The sequence below is a fragment of the Babylonia areolata genome, chromosome 1, assembly GCF_041734735.1.
Source record: "Babylonia areolata isolate BAREFJ2019XMU chromosome 1, ASM4173473v1, whole genome shotgun sequence".
NCBI lineage: Eukaryota > Metazoa > Mollusca > Gastropoda > Neogastropoda > Buccinidae > Babylonia > Babylonia areolata.
Window position 1 is genome coordinate 95,072,586 of NC_134876.1, and position 17,500 is coordinate 95,090,085.

Sequence of the window (17,500 nt, forward strand, 5' to 3'; positions counted from 1 at the left end):
CACCCCAAACCCCCCCACTCCAACCCCCGCCCCCATCTCTCCACAAGCACTGAGCAGACAAACACAAGTTTTGCCCCGTGCTCATATCAAAGCTCACAATGTCAAGCAGCCCGGTGTAACAGTCTTAAAATAACCCAACCTTCCTCCGCACACACACACACACACACACACACACATACATACACACACACACACACACACACACACACACACACACACACACACACACACTTATATCCTGCTGGAATTTACGACGGGGTGGTCAGTGTTGGCCACCCCCCTAATTATCCCCGGGGGTCAATTATTTGCTAGTCAACATCGGCACACCTCCGACGCACCTCAACACACCCCGCCCTGACATGTTGGATATTACTTCCTTTCTGCGAGATTCCTCCAGCTATTGAAAAAAAAGAGAGAAGAGAGGAGGAGGAGGGGCCATGGGTTGGTGTAGGGGGGGATATCGTTCTGGGCAAGCCGTCACTGCCCCTCACCCCCCACCCACCCCTCCTCTCCATCACAACTTCACGGACAACAAAACGTGAGAGGTGTTCAAACTGTGATAGTCTGGACTGATTACAACTAGGAGTGGGAAGCGGTGGGTGGAGGGAGGAAGAGGGGAGGTGGGGGGTGGGGGGTCAGTTCTGACAGTGAGCAGTTGTCGCTTACCCCGGACGAACTCCAGTCGAAGTTTGAAATAAAGTTCCGAGCGGAACGTCGGAGACGGGACAGTGTGTGTGTGTGTGTGTGTGTGTGTGTTCGTGCGTGTGTGTGTGTGTGTGTGTGTGTGTCGAAGTTTGAAATAAAGTTCCGAGCGGAACGTAGGAGACGGGACAGTGTGTGTGTGTGTGTGTGTGTGTGTGTGTGTGTGTGTGTGTAAGTAAGTAAGTAAGTAAGTGCGTTTGAGTGCGCGTGTATGTGTAACTAAGCGTGCGTATGATTGAGGAGGGAGGGGGTCGGGGGGGGGGAAGTGGTTTAGATTCTCACTTCTGGAACAAGACAAAGTCTTCATTTTGAAGAAGCCGAAGCACCTCCTCCCCCCTGCTCCCACCCCCTCTTCGAAAAAAACACAACAACCCATAAATTTATCAAAACAAACAGCGCTTGCTTCGCTACCGTCCTTGAAATCACAACAGCGTTTGATATCAATTCAGTCACAACTGCATGACCTACTTTGAACGTGACTTTCAGTTCGTCACATTTTTTTTTTTTTTTTTTTTTTTTTTTTTTTTTTTTTAGCTTTTTATTACATCTCAGATTTTCAGTTGTTTTTTTTGTTGTTTTTTTTTTGTTTGTTTGCTTTGGGGGTTTTGGGGGTTCGCTTCTCTAAAGTCCCGAATATCACTGTTGGTTTTTTTGTTGTTGTTTTTTTGTTTGTTTGCTTTGGGGGTTTGGGGGGTTCGCTTCTGTAAAGTCCCGAATATCACTGTTGGTTTTTTTGTTGTTTTTTTTTTGTTTGTTTGCTTTGGGGGTTTTGGGGGTTCGCTTCTCTAAAGTCCCGAATATCACTGTTGGTTTTTTTGTTGTTGTTTTTTTAATATCAAGAAACAAGGTGTAATACAGCGTTCAATATATAAGAAGACTTGAGCAACAACAAGCATGAGCTTATATCGTGCTCGAGCTTATATCACTGTTATTGCAATTGTCAACAGCTCCCTGACTTGGAGATGTGAACGTCTGTCTCTGTGGGCCACTTGCATTTAATGAAACTATAACGTGACCAAAAAAAAAAAAAAAATTAATATTACTTGTGCACGCGCATATGTGTGCGGTGTGTAGGGGGGGGGGGCGTAAGTGGCTGTTTGGCTGGCTGTGTGTGTGTGATAAGTGAAAGAGGGGGAGAGAGACAGACCGAGAGACACAGACAGAGACAGAGACACAGACCGAGAAACAGAGCAAAAGGAGAGACAGCAATGCGCTTAAACCACCAATAAAACGGCGGGATTTCAATTGACACAATACCGGAACACTGTAACAGGTGTCTGAGAGAGAGAGAGAGAGGGGGGGAGAGAGAGGGAGAGAGAGAGAGAGAGAGGGAGGGAGAGAGAGGGAGAGAGAGATGGAGAAGGAGGGAGAGAGAGAAAGAAAGAGAGAGGGGAAGAGAGAGAGGGGGAGACAGAGATGGAGAGAGAGAAAGGAGAGAGAGAGAGAAAGAGGGAGAGAGAGGGGGGGGAGAGAGGGGGGATAGAGATGGAGAGGGAGACTGAGAGAGAAAGAGAGACAGAGAAAGAGAGAAAGAGAGAGGGAGAGAGAGAGAGACCGAGAAAGAGAGAGAGAGGGAGAGAGAGACAGATAGGGAGAGAAAGAAAAAGAGGAGAGAGAAAGAGAGAGAGAGGGGGAGAAAGAGGGAGAGAGAGAGAGAACTCCAACATGGTTTTACCATACGGTACGGGTAGCTTGGTGCATGTCTCGGCGGGTAGACAGACAGGTGAGTCGGGTGGCTTTCTTGTCCAGGACACAAAGAAAAGTTCGCGATATCTATCGACACCTCTGCAGACACAACGTGTTCGTGAGTTCCGGAAGACGAAAAATAAGTACATTAAAAAAAAAGAAAAGTGTGTGTGTGTGTGTGTGTGTGTGTGTGTGTGTGTGTGTGTGTGTGTGTGTGTGTGTGTGTGTGTGTGTGTGTGTGTGTGTGTGTGTGTGTGTGTGTGTGAGTCGTCAGTGCCTTTGTGGCACATACACGCACTCAAACTCTCTTATCACACTCATTCACTCTCTGTAACTCTCTCTTTCTATCTCTCTCTATCTCCTTCTCTCTCATTCACCCACCCATACACATCACCATCACACCACCACCACGACACACACACACACACAAACACACACACACGCACACACACACACACACACACACACACACACACACACACACACACACACACACACATACACACACACACACCAGTTCAGCTTGCATCACTGTTTGTTTCACTGTCAGCAGAGTTACAAACCTTCTTGCCCAAGTATTTCAAAGAGAATAACTATTCTGCAGATGATTTTTGGAAAGTTATTTCCGACGAGGTTCTTATGGTCGAACTTTCACAGGCATTATTAGTTCATAGTCCTATTTCTACATTCCTCTAATGTACTTCAGAATTGCGTTAATGGTTTCTAATTATTGTTATCATTATTGAATTATCACTGTTAAATTTAACTGCATGTTAGTTATGTGGGGTTTTTCTTTGTTTTTTTTTTTTTTTGGTAGTTTTCTACCTTTTCTGTTTTCCTCCCCCCCCCCTCCCCCTACTCCTCCTCCTCTTCTCCCTACTCCGCCCCCTCCCCCCCCCCCACGCCCCCCAACCCACCCTTCTTTTTTTTTTTCTTTTTTTTTTAATCGTCTAATATCACTGACAGTGAAAAGACGCTGAACTAAAGAATTTCTTCTTCTTCTTCTGCGTTCGTGGGCTGCAACTCCCACGTTCACTCGTATGCACACGAGTGGGCTTTTACGTAAATGACCGTTTTTACCCCCGCCATGTAGGCAGCCATACTCCGTTTTCGGGGGTGTGCATGCTGGGTATGTTCTTGTTGCCACAACCCACCGAACGCTGACATGGATTACAGGATCTTTAACGTGCGTATTTGATCTTCTGCTTGCATATACACACCAAGGGGGTTCAGGCACTAAGCAGGTCTGCACATATGTTGACCTGGGAGATCGTAAAAAATCTCCACCCTTTACCCACCAGGCGCCGTCACCGTGATACGAACCCGGGATCCTCAGATTGACAGTCCAACGCTTTAACCACTCGGCTATAGCGCGAACGAACACACACACACACACACACACACACACACACACACACAACCCATCTACCTCTCATCCCTCCACACCCACCCACTCCCACACACACTACGAACCTACCTAACCTTCGCTCTTCATTCGATCGATCATCAAAGTGTCACCACACGTGGAAGTGAACTTCAACCGCCTGACAACGGCCCTCACCCGCGGGGCCAAGAGTTACCGCCACTGGTCACAAGTCGTCCCCTTCTATTCCCCACCCTCTCTGTCTGTCTGTCTGTCTGTCTCTCTCTCTCTCTTTTATCTTGATCAAAGAGATGAGGTTTTATTTCGATGTACTTGCTCCATCAGAACTTCCCCGCTTTGATGTGTGTATGTGTGTGTGTGTGTGTGTGCGTGTGTGAGTGTGTGTGTGTGTGTGTGTGTGTGTGTGTGTGTGTGTGTGCGCGCGTGTGTGTGTGTATGAATCTACTACTGTATATGAGTGTACTGTATGTAGTGTGTGTGCGTGCGTTCGTGCGTATGCATGTTTGGTTGCGTGCCAGAGAAGGAATGGGTGTAAAGAAAGAGACGAAGAAAGCGAGACGGTGGAGACAGATAGGCTTAAAAAAACAAACAAACATTTTTGATATAAAAAACGAAACATAAAGAGACATACACACAGAAGACCCTTTGAAGACGAGTATCATGAATAAGGGTGGGTGGGTTTGGTGGAGGTTTTTTTGTGTGTGTGGGGTTGTTGTTTTTTTGGGGAGGGGGGGGGGGGGGGTTCGGCTCGCTCTGAAATCAGATAAATTCTCAAAGGATGATGAAACAGAGATAGACTATGAGAAGTTGAGAGTGTAGGGGTGTGGGTGGGGGGGGGGGGGGGGGGGTTGGGGGAGGGGGAAGAGAGAGAAAAAGAGACAGAGACAGAGAGACAAAGACAGAGACAGAGATACATAGACAGACAGAGTGAGACAGAGAGGAGAGAGAGAGAGAGAGAGAGAGGGGCACTTTGTCATAAATGGCTAAAATGAAACAATTAAAGACCATGGCATTTTAAATAGCTATGAAATTAATGATATCATTCATGAACCGTTTTGAACATCACTGTCACAGCAGTGCCAAAAATGGCATGTCACAGCAGGAAAAAGAGAAAGACGGGTAGAATGAAACAGGCAGACAAAGAAACTAAGAGGGAGACAGAGAGAAACACAGACAGACAGACAGACAGACAGACAGAGGGATAGTGTCTCCATTACCCACCATCAATTTGCAACTAAACTGACTGACTCTCATATCAGTCAGTAAGTTTACGTACGTAGCAAAATCGTAAATGCTCACAACGGTAAAAAAAATAAAATAAAAAAATAAAAAATAAATAAATAAATAAATGAAAAAATAAATAAACAAAATAAAATAAAATAAGATATAAACGCCTTTGCAGACCGAGAAAACAGAACGACAGAGAAAGCGGATGAACGATAGAGAAAGCGAATGAACGATAGAGAAAGCGAATGAACGATAGAGAAAGCGAATGAACGACAGAGAAAGCGAATGAACGACAGAGAAAGCGAATGAACGATAGAGAAAGAAAGCGAATGAACGACAGAGAAAGCGAATGAACGATAGAGAAAGCGAATGAACGACAGAGAAAGAAAGCGAATGAACGAGCGAGAAAGCGAATGAACGATAGAGAAAGAAAGCGGATGAACGATAGAGAAAGCGAATGAACGATAGAGAAAGCGAATGAACTATAGAGAAAGAAAGCGGATGAACGATAGAGAAAGCGAATGAACGATAGAGAAAGCGAATGAACGATAGAGAAAGAAAGCGGATGAACGATAGAGAAAGCGAATGAACGACAGAGAAAGCGGATGAACGATAGAGAAAGCGAATGAACGATAGAGAAAGCGAATGAACGATAGAGAAAGCGAATGAACGATAGAGAAAGCGAATGAACGAGCGAGAAAGCGGATGAACGATAGAGAAAGCGAATGAACGACAGAGAAAGAAAGCGAATGAACGACAGAGAAAGCGAATGAACGACAGAGAAAGCGAATGAACGATAGAGAAAACGAATGAACGACAGAGAAAGCGAATGAACGATAGAGAAAGAAAGCGAATGAACGATAGAGAAAGAAAGCGAATGAACGATAGAGAAAGCGAATGAACGACAGAGAAAGCGAATGAACGAGCGAGAAAGCGAATGAACGACAGAGAAAGCGAATGAACGATAGAGAAAGCGAATGAACGATAGAGAAAGCGAATGAACGATAGAGAAAGCGGATGAACGACAGAGAAAGCGAATGAACGATAGAGAAAGAAAGCGGATGAACGATAGAGAAAGCGAATGAACGATAGAGAAAGCGAATGAACGACAGAGAAAGAAAGCGGATGAACGATAGAGAAAGCGAATGAACGATAGAGAAAGAAAGCGGATGAACGATAGAGAAAGCGAATGAACGACAGAGAAAGAAAGCGGATGAACGATAGAGAAAGCGAATGAGCGATAGAGAAAGAAAGCGGATGAACGATAGAGAAAGAAAGCGGATGAACGATAGAGAAAGCGGATGAACGACAGAGAAAGCGAATGAACGGCAGAGAAAGCGAATGAACGATAGAGAAAGCGAATGAACGACAGAGAAAGCGAATGAACGACAGAGAAAGCGAATGAACGATAGAGAAAGCGAATAAACGACAGAGAAAGCGAATGAACGATAGAGAAAGCGAATAAACGACAGAGAAAGCGAATGAACGATAGAGAAAACGAATGAACGACAGAGAAAGCGGATGAACGATAGACAAAGAAAGCGAATGAACGATAGAGAAAGCGAATGAACGATAGAGAAAGCAAATGAACGATAGAGAAAGAAAGCGAATGAACGATAGAGAAAGCGAATGAACGATAGAGAAAGCGAATGAACGATAGAGAAAGAAAGCGAATGAACGACAGAGAAAGCGAATGAACGATAGAGAAAGAAAGCGAATGAACGACAGAGAAAGCGGATGAACGATAGAGAAAGCGAATGAACGACAGAGAAAGCGAATGAACGAGCGAGTCCGGAACATGATAAAGTGCTGACTCTGCAAGCCAGCTGTCCGACCAAGCTGCCCACTTCCAAACTGATAGAATGGGGTTGGGTGTGTGTGCGTGTGCGTGTGTGTGTGTGTGTGTGTGTGTGCGCGCGCGCGCGCGTGTGTGTGTATGTGTGTGTGCGTGCGCGCGCGCGCGTGTGTGTGTGTGAGTGTGAGTGTGTCTGTGTGTGATTGTATGTGTGTGCTTGTGCGTGTGTGTGTGTGTGTGCGTGTGTGCGTGCGTGTGTGTGTGTATGTGCGTGCGTGCGTGTGTGTGCGTGTGTGTGTGCACGCGCAGAGACTGAAACGACTTTCCAGCTTTCAAATCCTAACCGAACACCGCATGCCCCCCCCCCCACCCCACCCCCCTATCCCCCCCCCACCCCCCCATCCCCCCCGCCAAAAGAAAAAAACTTCCACCAGGTTGAATAAACAACCCCACACACAAAAAGCGACCCACTTTCAACCATACCCCTGGCCCACTTCACATGTTGAATACGAAGCACGTGCAACATAGACTAGGAGACAAAAGAGGCGTAGGAGAGAGAGAGAGAGAGAGAGAGAGAGAAGGAGCATCCCCCGGGTGTGTTTGGTAAACACTTGCATCCGTTGTTCCCCGCGCAAAAAGCTGGGTGTGTGTGGGGGTGGGGGGGTTAGGGGGGGGCTGAGGGGGGGGAGGGGCGGAGGAAGGGGGTAAGAGGTGGGGGGGGGGGTTGGAGGGGGTGTGTGGGTGGGGGGAGGGAGGGCTTCTTGAAGCAGCGATTAGTATACACTGCACAGCAAGAGTGCCAGCATCTTGCCCCACCTTTCCTGACACACGGGGAAGATTAAAAAAAGGCTAACGGATCTAAATGGGACAGAGATAAAGACAGACAGACAGGCAGACAAAGAGATACCGAGAGACGCAGAGACAGGCACACAGACAGACAGACAGACAGAAAGAGAGCACAGAGACAGACAAAGAGATACCGAGAGACGCAGAGACAGGCAGACAAAATAAGAAATGATCTGAACAGAACAGACGGCAGAGACGTACAGACAAAGAGAGAGAGTCACACACACACACACACACACACACACACACACACACACACACACACACACACACACACACACACACACACACACACCGAGAGACAGACAGACAGACAGACAGACAGACAGAGAGATGGTGCAAGAGAAACGTCTCCACCCAGATCCACGCACCGACCTTCCAAAACCACCCCACTAACCAACCCTTTTTAACGTGTGGCTGGCGGTATCGGAAGATTTTGTCGCTTTTCGCCCACCCCGTCCAGCCCACTGAGCTGAATTGGTTACCATTGAACTCGATGGTCTAACCCAAACCAACTCAAAACGCGCGCGCGCGCGCACGTGGGCGCACACACACACACACACACACACACACACACACACACACACACACACACACACCTCTACTCACACTCACACACACAAACAAGCTCTTTGTCAACTCAGAATAAGCGCACATTATTTAAACATCGAACGAGGAAGATATGCAAACATTCCTAGAGAAGAGAGGTTATGCGCTATATGTGAAGTTGTTGAAGATGAATTGCATTTCTTAGATTCGTGTATCTTATTTCATAATTTGCGAAGCCATCTAATCACTACTATACAGCAGTATGATCATCAATCAAATGTGATCTCTAGAAAAATACAAAACAATATACTAAAACCAAGTGATTTATTCACCTGCGATGACTGTCAAAAAACACTTGCCAACTATGTATTTCAGTGCATGCGTATTAGATGACCGTTTATTTCTTTGTTCCCTTTGTTCTTTGTTGTGTCTATTAATCCTTCGGGATTTTATGACAATAAATGTAGTCAAGTCAAGTCAAAGTCAAGTCAAGTCAAGTCACACCTATACTCACACACACACACACACACACACACACACACACACATACCTATACTCACACACACACACACACACACACACACACACACACACACACACACACACATACACACACACACCTCTACTTACACACACACATACACACACACACACCTTTACTTACACACACACACACACACACACACACACACACACACACACACACACACACAGAGAGAGAGAGAGAGAGAGAGAGAGAGAGAGAGAGAGAGGAAGGGAGGAAGGGAAACACCGTGGAAGGCAGTTTTCACACACACCAAGTTGAGAAAGAAGATACGAAGGATCGGAAGGTGGAGGATGGAGAGGGGAAGGGGGGATGGGGGGGAGGGGGGGGGGCACTTTACGTAACTGAGTGTCTACATGGTGAAAAAGAGCGTCAGAGGAGGGAGGGAGGGAGGGGGATGGGAGGGGGAGGGGCAAGGAGAAAGGGGAAGTGTAGCGGAAAAAAAACGAGAAGAATCTGAAAACTGGAAACCGGAGCGTGTTGAGGAGGTTGATGGATGGCAAGCTAACTGAACTTAGGTTCGATGGAATGAGCTGCTACTGAATGCTAGGGGGGGATTAGTTCAATCCTCATATATTTTGACTACGAAAAAGATAACAACAACAACAACAACAACATCAACAACCAAAAAAAAAAAAAAAAAAAAAAGGGGGATGCAGTTCAAAGAAAACAAACTGAATTTTTTTTTTTTCAATAATAAGTCGCTTCAGAAAATGCGAACGAAAGCAGAATATCCTGAGTTAGAATGCAAAGACAGGCGTTCAACACAAAGACAAATATAGTAGGGGTGGGGGGTGTAACAGACACACACACACACACACACACACACACACACATATATATATATATATATATATATATATATATATATATATATATATATATATATATATATATATCAGTGGTTCTCTCCCTAATGGTCAAGCCATCACAACAGTCCACTTCGAGACGTTCAACACTGAGACCGATACGGTGTAGTTAGTGTGGACACGGTGTAGTTAGTGTGGACACGGTGTAGTTAGTGTGGACACGGTGTAGTTAGTGTGGACACGGTGTAGTTAGTGTAGTTAGTGTGGACACGGTGTAGTTAGTGTGGACACGGTGTAGTTAGTGTGGACACGGTGTAGTTAGTGTGGACACGGTGTAGTTAGTGTAGTTAGTGTGGACACGGTGTAGTTAGTGTGGACACGGTGTAGTTAGTGTGGACACGGTGTAGTTAGTGTGGTTAGTGTGGACACGGTGTAGTTAGTGTGGACACGGTGTAGTTAGTGTGGACACGGTGTAGTTAGTGTAGTTAGTGTGGACACGGTGTAGTTAGTGTGGACACGGTGTAGTTAGTGTGGACACGGTGTAGTTAGTGTAGTTAGTGTGGACACGGTGTAGTTAGTGTAGTTAGTGTGGACACGGTGTAGTTAGTGTGGACACGGTGTAGTTAGTGTGGACACGGTGTAGTTAGTGTGGACACGGTGTAGTTAGTGTAGTTAGTGTGGACACGGTGTAGTTAGTGTGGACACGGTGTAGTTAGTGTGGACAAAGGAACAAGTCAGATGGAAGCATCTAATTAAACCGCGAAGAAAGGAAAGAAACAAGAACAAGTACAGACAGACAGACAGACAGACAGAACAAGATCAAGTACAGACAGACAGACAGACAGAACAAGATCAAGTACAGACAGACAGACAGACAGAACAAGTACAGACAGACAGACAGACAGAACAAGATCAAGTACAGACAGACACACAGACAGACAGACAGAACAAGATCAAGTACAGACAGACAGAACAAGATCAAGTACAGACAGACAGACAGACAGAACAAGATCAAGTACAGACAGACAGACAGACAGACAGAACAAGAACAAGTACAGACAGACAGACAGACAGAACAAGATCAAGTACAGACAGACAGAACAAGATCAAGTACAGACAGACAGACAGAACAAGATCAAGTACAGACAGACAGAACAAGATCAAGTACAGACAGACAGACAGACAGAACAAGATCAAGTACAGACAGACAGACAGAACAAGATCAAGTACAGACAGACAGACAGAACAAGATCAAGTACAGACAGACAGACAGACAGAACAAGATCAAGTACAGACAGACAGAACAAGATCAAGTACAGACAGACAGACAGAACAAGAACAAGTACAGACAGACAGAACAAGATCAAGTACAGACAGACAGACAGAACAAGATCAAGTACAGACAGACAGACAGACAGAACAAGAACAAGTACAGACAGACAGACAGACAGAACAAGAACAAGTACAGACAGAACAAGTACAGACAGACAGACAGAACAAGATCAAGTACAGACAGACAGACAGAACAAGAACAAGTACAGACAGACAGACAGAACAAGATCAAGTACAGACAGACAGAACATGAACAAGTACAGACAGACAGACAGAACAAGATCAAGTACAGACAGACAGACAGAACAAGTACAGACAGACAGAACATGAACAAGTACAGACAGACAGACAGACAGACATGAACAGCAAAGGCCGATATGAAGAGCGAATGCCTGTATGTCAGTAGAGTTTGCGTTCTATGGGCTTAATATTAGGTGACGTTCTTGAGGTCCAGTTGCTCTGGCGCTTGGGGCTTGAGCAAGCAAAAGCTACACTGACATTCTCCTGTATAGTACAGAATGGTTGGTGGAGAGCTGCGGAACATTATCAACAGTAGTAGAGTTTGAAAGTCGGAACAAACAACAACAACAACAACAAACAAACAAACTGGCGCTGTTGTGCCAAACAACGGAACAAACACGGCCGGTATGTATTGTGCATTGCGACTGAAATAGTCACTACTTTTTCCCCCCATCACCATTCAATGAAATCATAAATAACACAAGGCAAGTTTAAAGGCTATTGTCCCAGAACAGAAAAACACAATCAAAAACACAGGACTGAAACCCAAAGCGAACTATCCGCCGTCTGTACCGTGTGGGACCCACGACTGACTGACAGACAAACCAAACTTTTCGTAAACAGACATTTTCGATAGAAAGGTAAGAGGTGAACGAAAGGGCAGCCAGAATGACTAATGCAGACTGCTTCATTGGAAAGAACAGAGGCAGACAAATCTATCAACCTAAAGACGTAAGTCCTACATACGAAGACACTGACAAGATAAAACGAGACTGGAGTAGATAACCCAGACTGAGAGAGAGAGAGAGAGAGAGAGAGAGAGAGAGAGAGAGAGAGAGAGAGACAAGAAATCACGGACACAGAAAGTCGAAAGATCCATGAATGAAGTAGTAGAGCAGTGTAAACATAGGACGAAAAGTCTTTGACAGTGTTTTACGACTTCAAACCAGACAACGGTCCTCTGAGTAAGGGTAGTTCCAATGATCAATCTGCAGACTGTAGAATCGCGAACACGCGCGTGTATTAATTTGCAGAACTATATGTGCTAGCTAAATCGGTAGCATTAGCAGCACTGATTTAAGTTGTGTAACATAGTGTAGAGAGACAAGATACAACTGTAAATGGTTTGTTGATCATTTCCTCTCCTGGCCTTATTGGTCTTTCGTTTGGAAGAGAAGCAACAGAGAAAGAAAATAACACCTCCCTCACCCCCATTTCTTTGTCTTGGTTCATTCAGAGAAGAAGAAAAAAGGAGAAGAAAATGTTATTCAGGAAAGATTAATTACTTCTTCCATGTTTCCCCAGATACAAAAAAAAAAAAAAAAAAAAAAAAAAAATCAAGCTTTTTGATGTATTTTTCTGTCTTTGGCATACATCTTTTTGACAAAGGGAACGTTCCAAAAACAAAGAGCATAAATCTTTTTTTTCGTATTCTTATAATCCGGATTCTCTCTCTGTCTCTGTCTCTCTCTCGCCTACACTACACTACACTCATACACTCACACTTTCTTTCTTTCCATCACTCTTTCCCTCTTCTTTCTCTTCTGTTTAAACAAAGACAACAGACAGAGGGGGCAAAGGAAACACAACAGGAACAGGACACACACACACACACACACACACACACACACACACACACTTTCAGAAGTTCACAAGAAAGCGGATACATTTTAAGAAACACAAGACAACACACACACACACACACACACACACACACACACACACACACACACTACAATACACCTTCAACCCCCACCACACCCTCCACACCCTCAAACTCACCCTTCGGACTTGGAGACCCGCTTGAACTTCTTGGCCGCCATGTCCTGCAGAGTGAGCGTCATGGCGGGCTCGGCGCTGATGCCCTGCGCCCTCACCTTGCGGGGTCCCTGGGCGATCATGGAGGTCTGCGTCTGGGGCAGCACGGACTGGAACTTGTCCAGCTTGCTGATGAACTGCTGGATCAGCTCGTCCCGCTCCGCCACCTGCTTCTTCAGCTCGCGGATCTTGTCGTCCTTCAGCTGTAGCTGTCGCTCCATCTCCTGCACCGTCTCCATGGCCACGGGGGAAGGGTAGTGGGAGGTGGAGGAGGAGGAGGAGGTGAAGGTAGAGGAAAAGGAGGATGAAGGGGGGTCCTTGCTGGAGCTGTGGAGGAGTTGGTGGTGGTGGTTGGTGTGGGGGCCCGTGGGGCTGGAGGTGGTGGCGGTGGCGGGGGCGGGGGCGGGGGCGTGGTGGTGGTGGGGAGAGTGGGGGGTGGAGTTGGGGGAGGAGGTGGTGGTGGTGGGCAAAGGTTTGGGTCGGGAGAGATTCTGTAGAGGGGGCGTGGTAGGCATGGGTGCGGATGGGGGTTGAGGTCCGTGTATATATCTCAATGAATTATATATGTAGGTGGGTCGGGTAGATGGCTGTCGCTTTTGGTGCTGCTGCTGCTGCTGCTACTACTCCAGGCTGTGGGTGCGGGCGGGTTCCATACTGCTTCAGGGCAGCTCACCCGGAGCCATGTATGTATAACCGGTCACACAACTTACGTCTCAATGTAACAGATGCATCAGTTTACGTCGAAAAAAAAAAAAAGTGGGGCGGGGTTCCTTTCACACAAGATAAAATGTCTAATTTATGAACACAAAACGAAACTAATGAACAGATAACGATTAATCAAATGCAGCGCCGGAACTGCTAAAATTCGTTTACAAACGAAACTTTGTCACCATGACAAACATGATTTTCACAGATGTGTTGGTTCCATAATCTATCTTCTTGTTTCTGCACTCAATATGTATCAGAACCAGCTTCGGGAGGGTACAAAAAAACACACCAAGAAAATCACTGTATGCGTTGTATTTCTGTGCGATCAACAGTCGCCTTGAAATGGCACAACGAACTAAAAACACAGCCGAATGAAAACTCTTTACCGTACGTTCCACCAAAAAACACAATTCTTGAAGAGAAAAAAAACCCCACAACAACAGACTCCAAGAATCAAAATAAGGCAGTATCAGACCGCACAAAGGTAAAACTAAACGCGGCTGGAAAACAGAAAAGAAAAAGAAAAAAAAAAAAACCCGGAAAAACACAAACTTCAAAAATATCCTATAAGAGTTCACATAAACAGCAACTCCCACACACAATCACGGCACCTGCCAGCAGAACTTCCAGTCCCCACCTTACACCTCAAACACCTGTCGGAATCCCCAAGCGTCCAGAGAGCTCTGTTTTTAGGAAGTTGACGGGTGGAACTGAAGACCGCAATCATATGATCATCAGGTACACAACACAGTTGGGTCGCGCAGGTGAGGGGAAAGAAATAGGTATGGTCCTCGCGGCGAAGACTCCAAGAACACGTGACACAGTCGCCGCTGGTTCCGTCAGCGGTACCCTCCCTACCCCCCCTGGTGTGGTTGGAGGTGGCACTGACTGCAGGCGTTGGCAGTACCTGGGAGAGAGAGAGAGAGAGAGAGAGAGAGAGGCGTGAGGAGATACATTTAGAGCACTGTACTACCGGTGTGTGTTGGGTGAGAGCGATGCTGTTGAGACACTGGTGTGAGTGATGAGTACGGTGAAGCATGTGATATGATGGTGTGTTGTGGTGTCGTGTTGCATTGCACCCCATCCTCATTGTCTCTGTGATGCTGACATGTGTGACTTGTATCTATGTTCCATATCTGTCATGCTAACGTGCGTGATTGTCATGTGTGCGTTTATGTACTTTTTCTTTCTTTTTTTTTCTTCTCTGTGTGTGTGTGTGCGTGTGTGTTTGCAAAGTATGCATGTGAAGGTGTGTTGTGCTTATCTGTGTCATTATGGTTGACGATGGTTAGTAAGCGGTTCAACAATTATAACATCCATAGTCATGCACATAGCTGATAGATTTTCTTCCGATAAACTTTCAGATTTTACTTGTACTAAACAAGCAACTACTTCAAAAAAAGGAATCCTTTGTACAACTTTCCCTTGCCGTGCTTTTCGCACACTTCTACTGAATCAGAATAAAGTCGACCCTTTTCGGTATCAGTTCTGAGTGGCCTGCTAGTCAGTGTGTGGATCCACGTGCGTCCTGCGAATCTGAATGATAATTCAGTAGACAGAGAGAGAGAGAGAGAGAGACGTATGAACACACACACACACACACACACGAGGAACACATTCAAGATGGCGGAAATAGTCAACTAAAATTCAGAGCTGCTGAAATCATAGCACCTCTACAAGCATGACGAGAACAAGAAGCTTGGGGGGCCGACTGGACATTCCAGCACCAAAAGAGAAAAGTACATCTCCAAAAGAAAGTTCAAAAACATCTGCCATGAAGAGAACTGTTGTAAAAGTTTCTACCCAAGCGGACAACACAAAAGAAGTTGTCAACGTCGCTGACAACGAAAACTGAACTGGTGCCGGTGAAATGTTCTCTGTAATAATTATTGTGGATCTGTTATGTAGCATACAAATACATGCTGCCCATGATCGTGCAACAATGTCGAAGAACACACAGAGGTCACGGTCTTGGTTGTTTATTCTGCCATGCTTGGAAACCAAAAGACAGAGATAAAGGGACAATACTCATCTCAACATTACATTGGATCCACGTTGAGTCAGCGGTAAAGTAACATCATATCACAGCCAGCAAGACAATAATTGATCTTCATCATCTCATTGACACTGCAGAAAGTTTAAGCATAAAGATCGCTGATCTAGAAAAAGTATTCAATGACCAAAAAGAAATAATTTGCACCCAAAGAAATCCACAGTACAAAAACAACACCGTTGACAGTTCCACGCAGACAGGCAGTTCAAACAACAAGACCTATGCTGATATTGTAAAAACCACCAAACCTGCTCCTGTCACTCCAGTCACTCCAGTCAAGACTCTTGCAAAACACACTGCAAGTGCAAGTGCAAGTGCGCATCAAACAAGACACAGAGTAACACTTCAAAAAAGATGACGCAAAAGAAAGTAGTTTTCTTTAAAAGGGAACTGAACAATGACGTCACTTTTTATTACGTCAAGCTGCGGTCTTCGAAAAACAGAACCCGAAAGGTCCATGAAGAAGAGGAAGAAATATAATCAAGATCTTCCTGAAGTTGTGTTTCTGCATGACTCGGATGTGAGTAGAGTAATCGGAAAGAGACTTGGCCATGCTTACGACTTCCATTTAATTCAACGTAAAATTCATACACATGGAACCAACAATAAAGGCAACTGTCTTGTCATCAGAGACAGAGACATCTGTGGACGCTCTTGTGGTCCATTGCGGGCAGAACGATACCCAAACGTTTGACCCAAGAGACAACAGCAAATACTTCGCCCAATCCATTAAACGATTCTCTGTCGAACACCTCAAAACAAAGACAGTCATCAGTAAGATCACACCGCTTAGAAATCTCGAAATGGAAGTTAAACGAAATCTGTTTATAATGCACTTACCAGCACGGAACTATATTATTCGAAAAAACGTGTCCTTTGTTGACCACAGTCACCTGAACACCGCCCGACCCAATCCCAGCGGCCCGGAAGCTCTACGGAGGACTGGAGGACCTGCGACGTACTGTCGCCTTCGTCGAGGAGACAGGGGAATCCATCTGATAAATGACGAACGAGACAACCTGAACACCAGGTCACTCAGAGATGGCATACGTCCGACTGCCAGAGGAGCAAGTGTGCTTGTAGGACACGTGGGTAGACAAGTACGCCTGCTTTTCTGGGAGAAACCATTGAGGCCCAGCAGACGTCACCCACAGTGTTGTGACTCTGAAGATTTCTTTTCTATTTTGTTTGAACCAAATTTGGTTTTGGAAGACAAAGTATTTCCTGAGAAAATGGCAATGTTAAAGTTTACCACACACACACACACACACACACACACACACACACACACACACACACACACACACACACACAACCGAACACCGGGTGTAACATTTAGACTCACTTTGTTTACACAAGTGAGTCAAAAATCAGCATAGGGTCGATTTTATAATCGATGGAAGGAAACATTTTTGAAACAGAAAGGGACATTATTCACCGAGCATATCATCAAAAAAAAAAAAAAAAAAAAAAAAAAAAATACCGAATCCATCAGCTTGCTATACAAGATTAATAACCTCTACTTTCTTCGGTATAAAACTTGACGCGCTGAAGACAAAATACAGCAAAAATGTTATATACATCTGTGCTAAGCAGTTTGGCTTGTGTTGATCATTGTTTGTTTCACTGTCAGCAGTTACGTGCCTTCTTGCCCAAGTACATGTATTTCACAGAAAATGCTAATTCTGTAGACATTTTTTGGAAGGTTATTTCTAACGAGGTTCTTATGATCGAACTTTTCAAAGGCATTAATTCATAGCCCTATTCCGACATTCCTTTAATGTTCTTTGTGTTAACCGTGTTAGTA

At 45.2% G+C, this 17,500-nt stretch overlaps 1 protein-coding gene across 3 annotated transcripts in view; it reads right to left on the bottom strand.

Moving 5' to 3' along the window:
* LOC143289706 (cGMP-dependent protein kinase 1-like) overlaps nt 1–17,500 on the bottom strand; it is a 362,793-nt gene that overhangs the window by 324,350 nt on the left and 20,943 nt on the right. For all 3 annotated transcript variants that reach the window (XM_076598769.1, XM_076598760.1, XM_076598778.1), the window contains exon 3: nt 12,897–14,547. In XM_076598769.1, coding sequence (XP_076454884.1) covers nt 12,897–13,447 — 551 coding nt within the window. In that variant the 5' untranslated portion in view covers nt 13,448–14,547. The remainder of the gene's footprint in view (nt 1–12,896; nt 14,548–17,500) is intronic.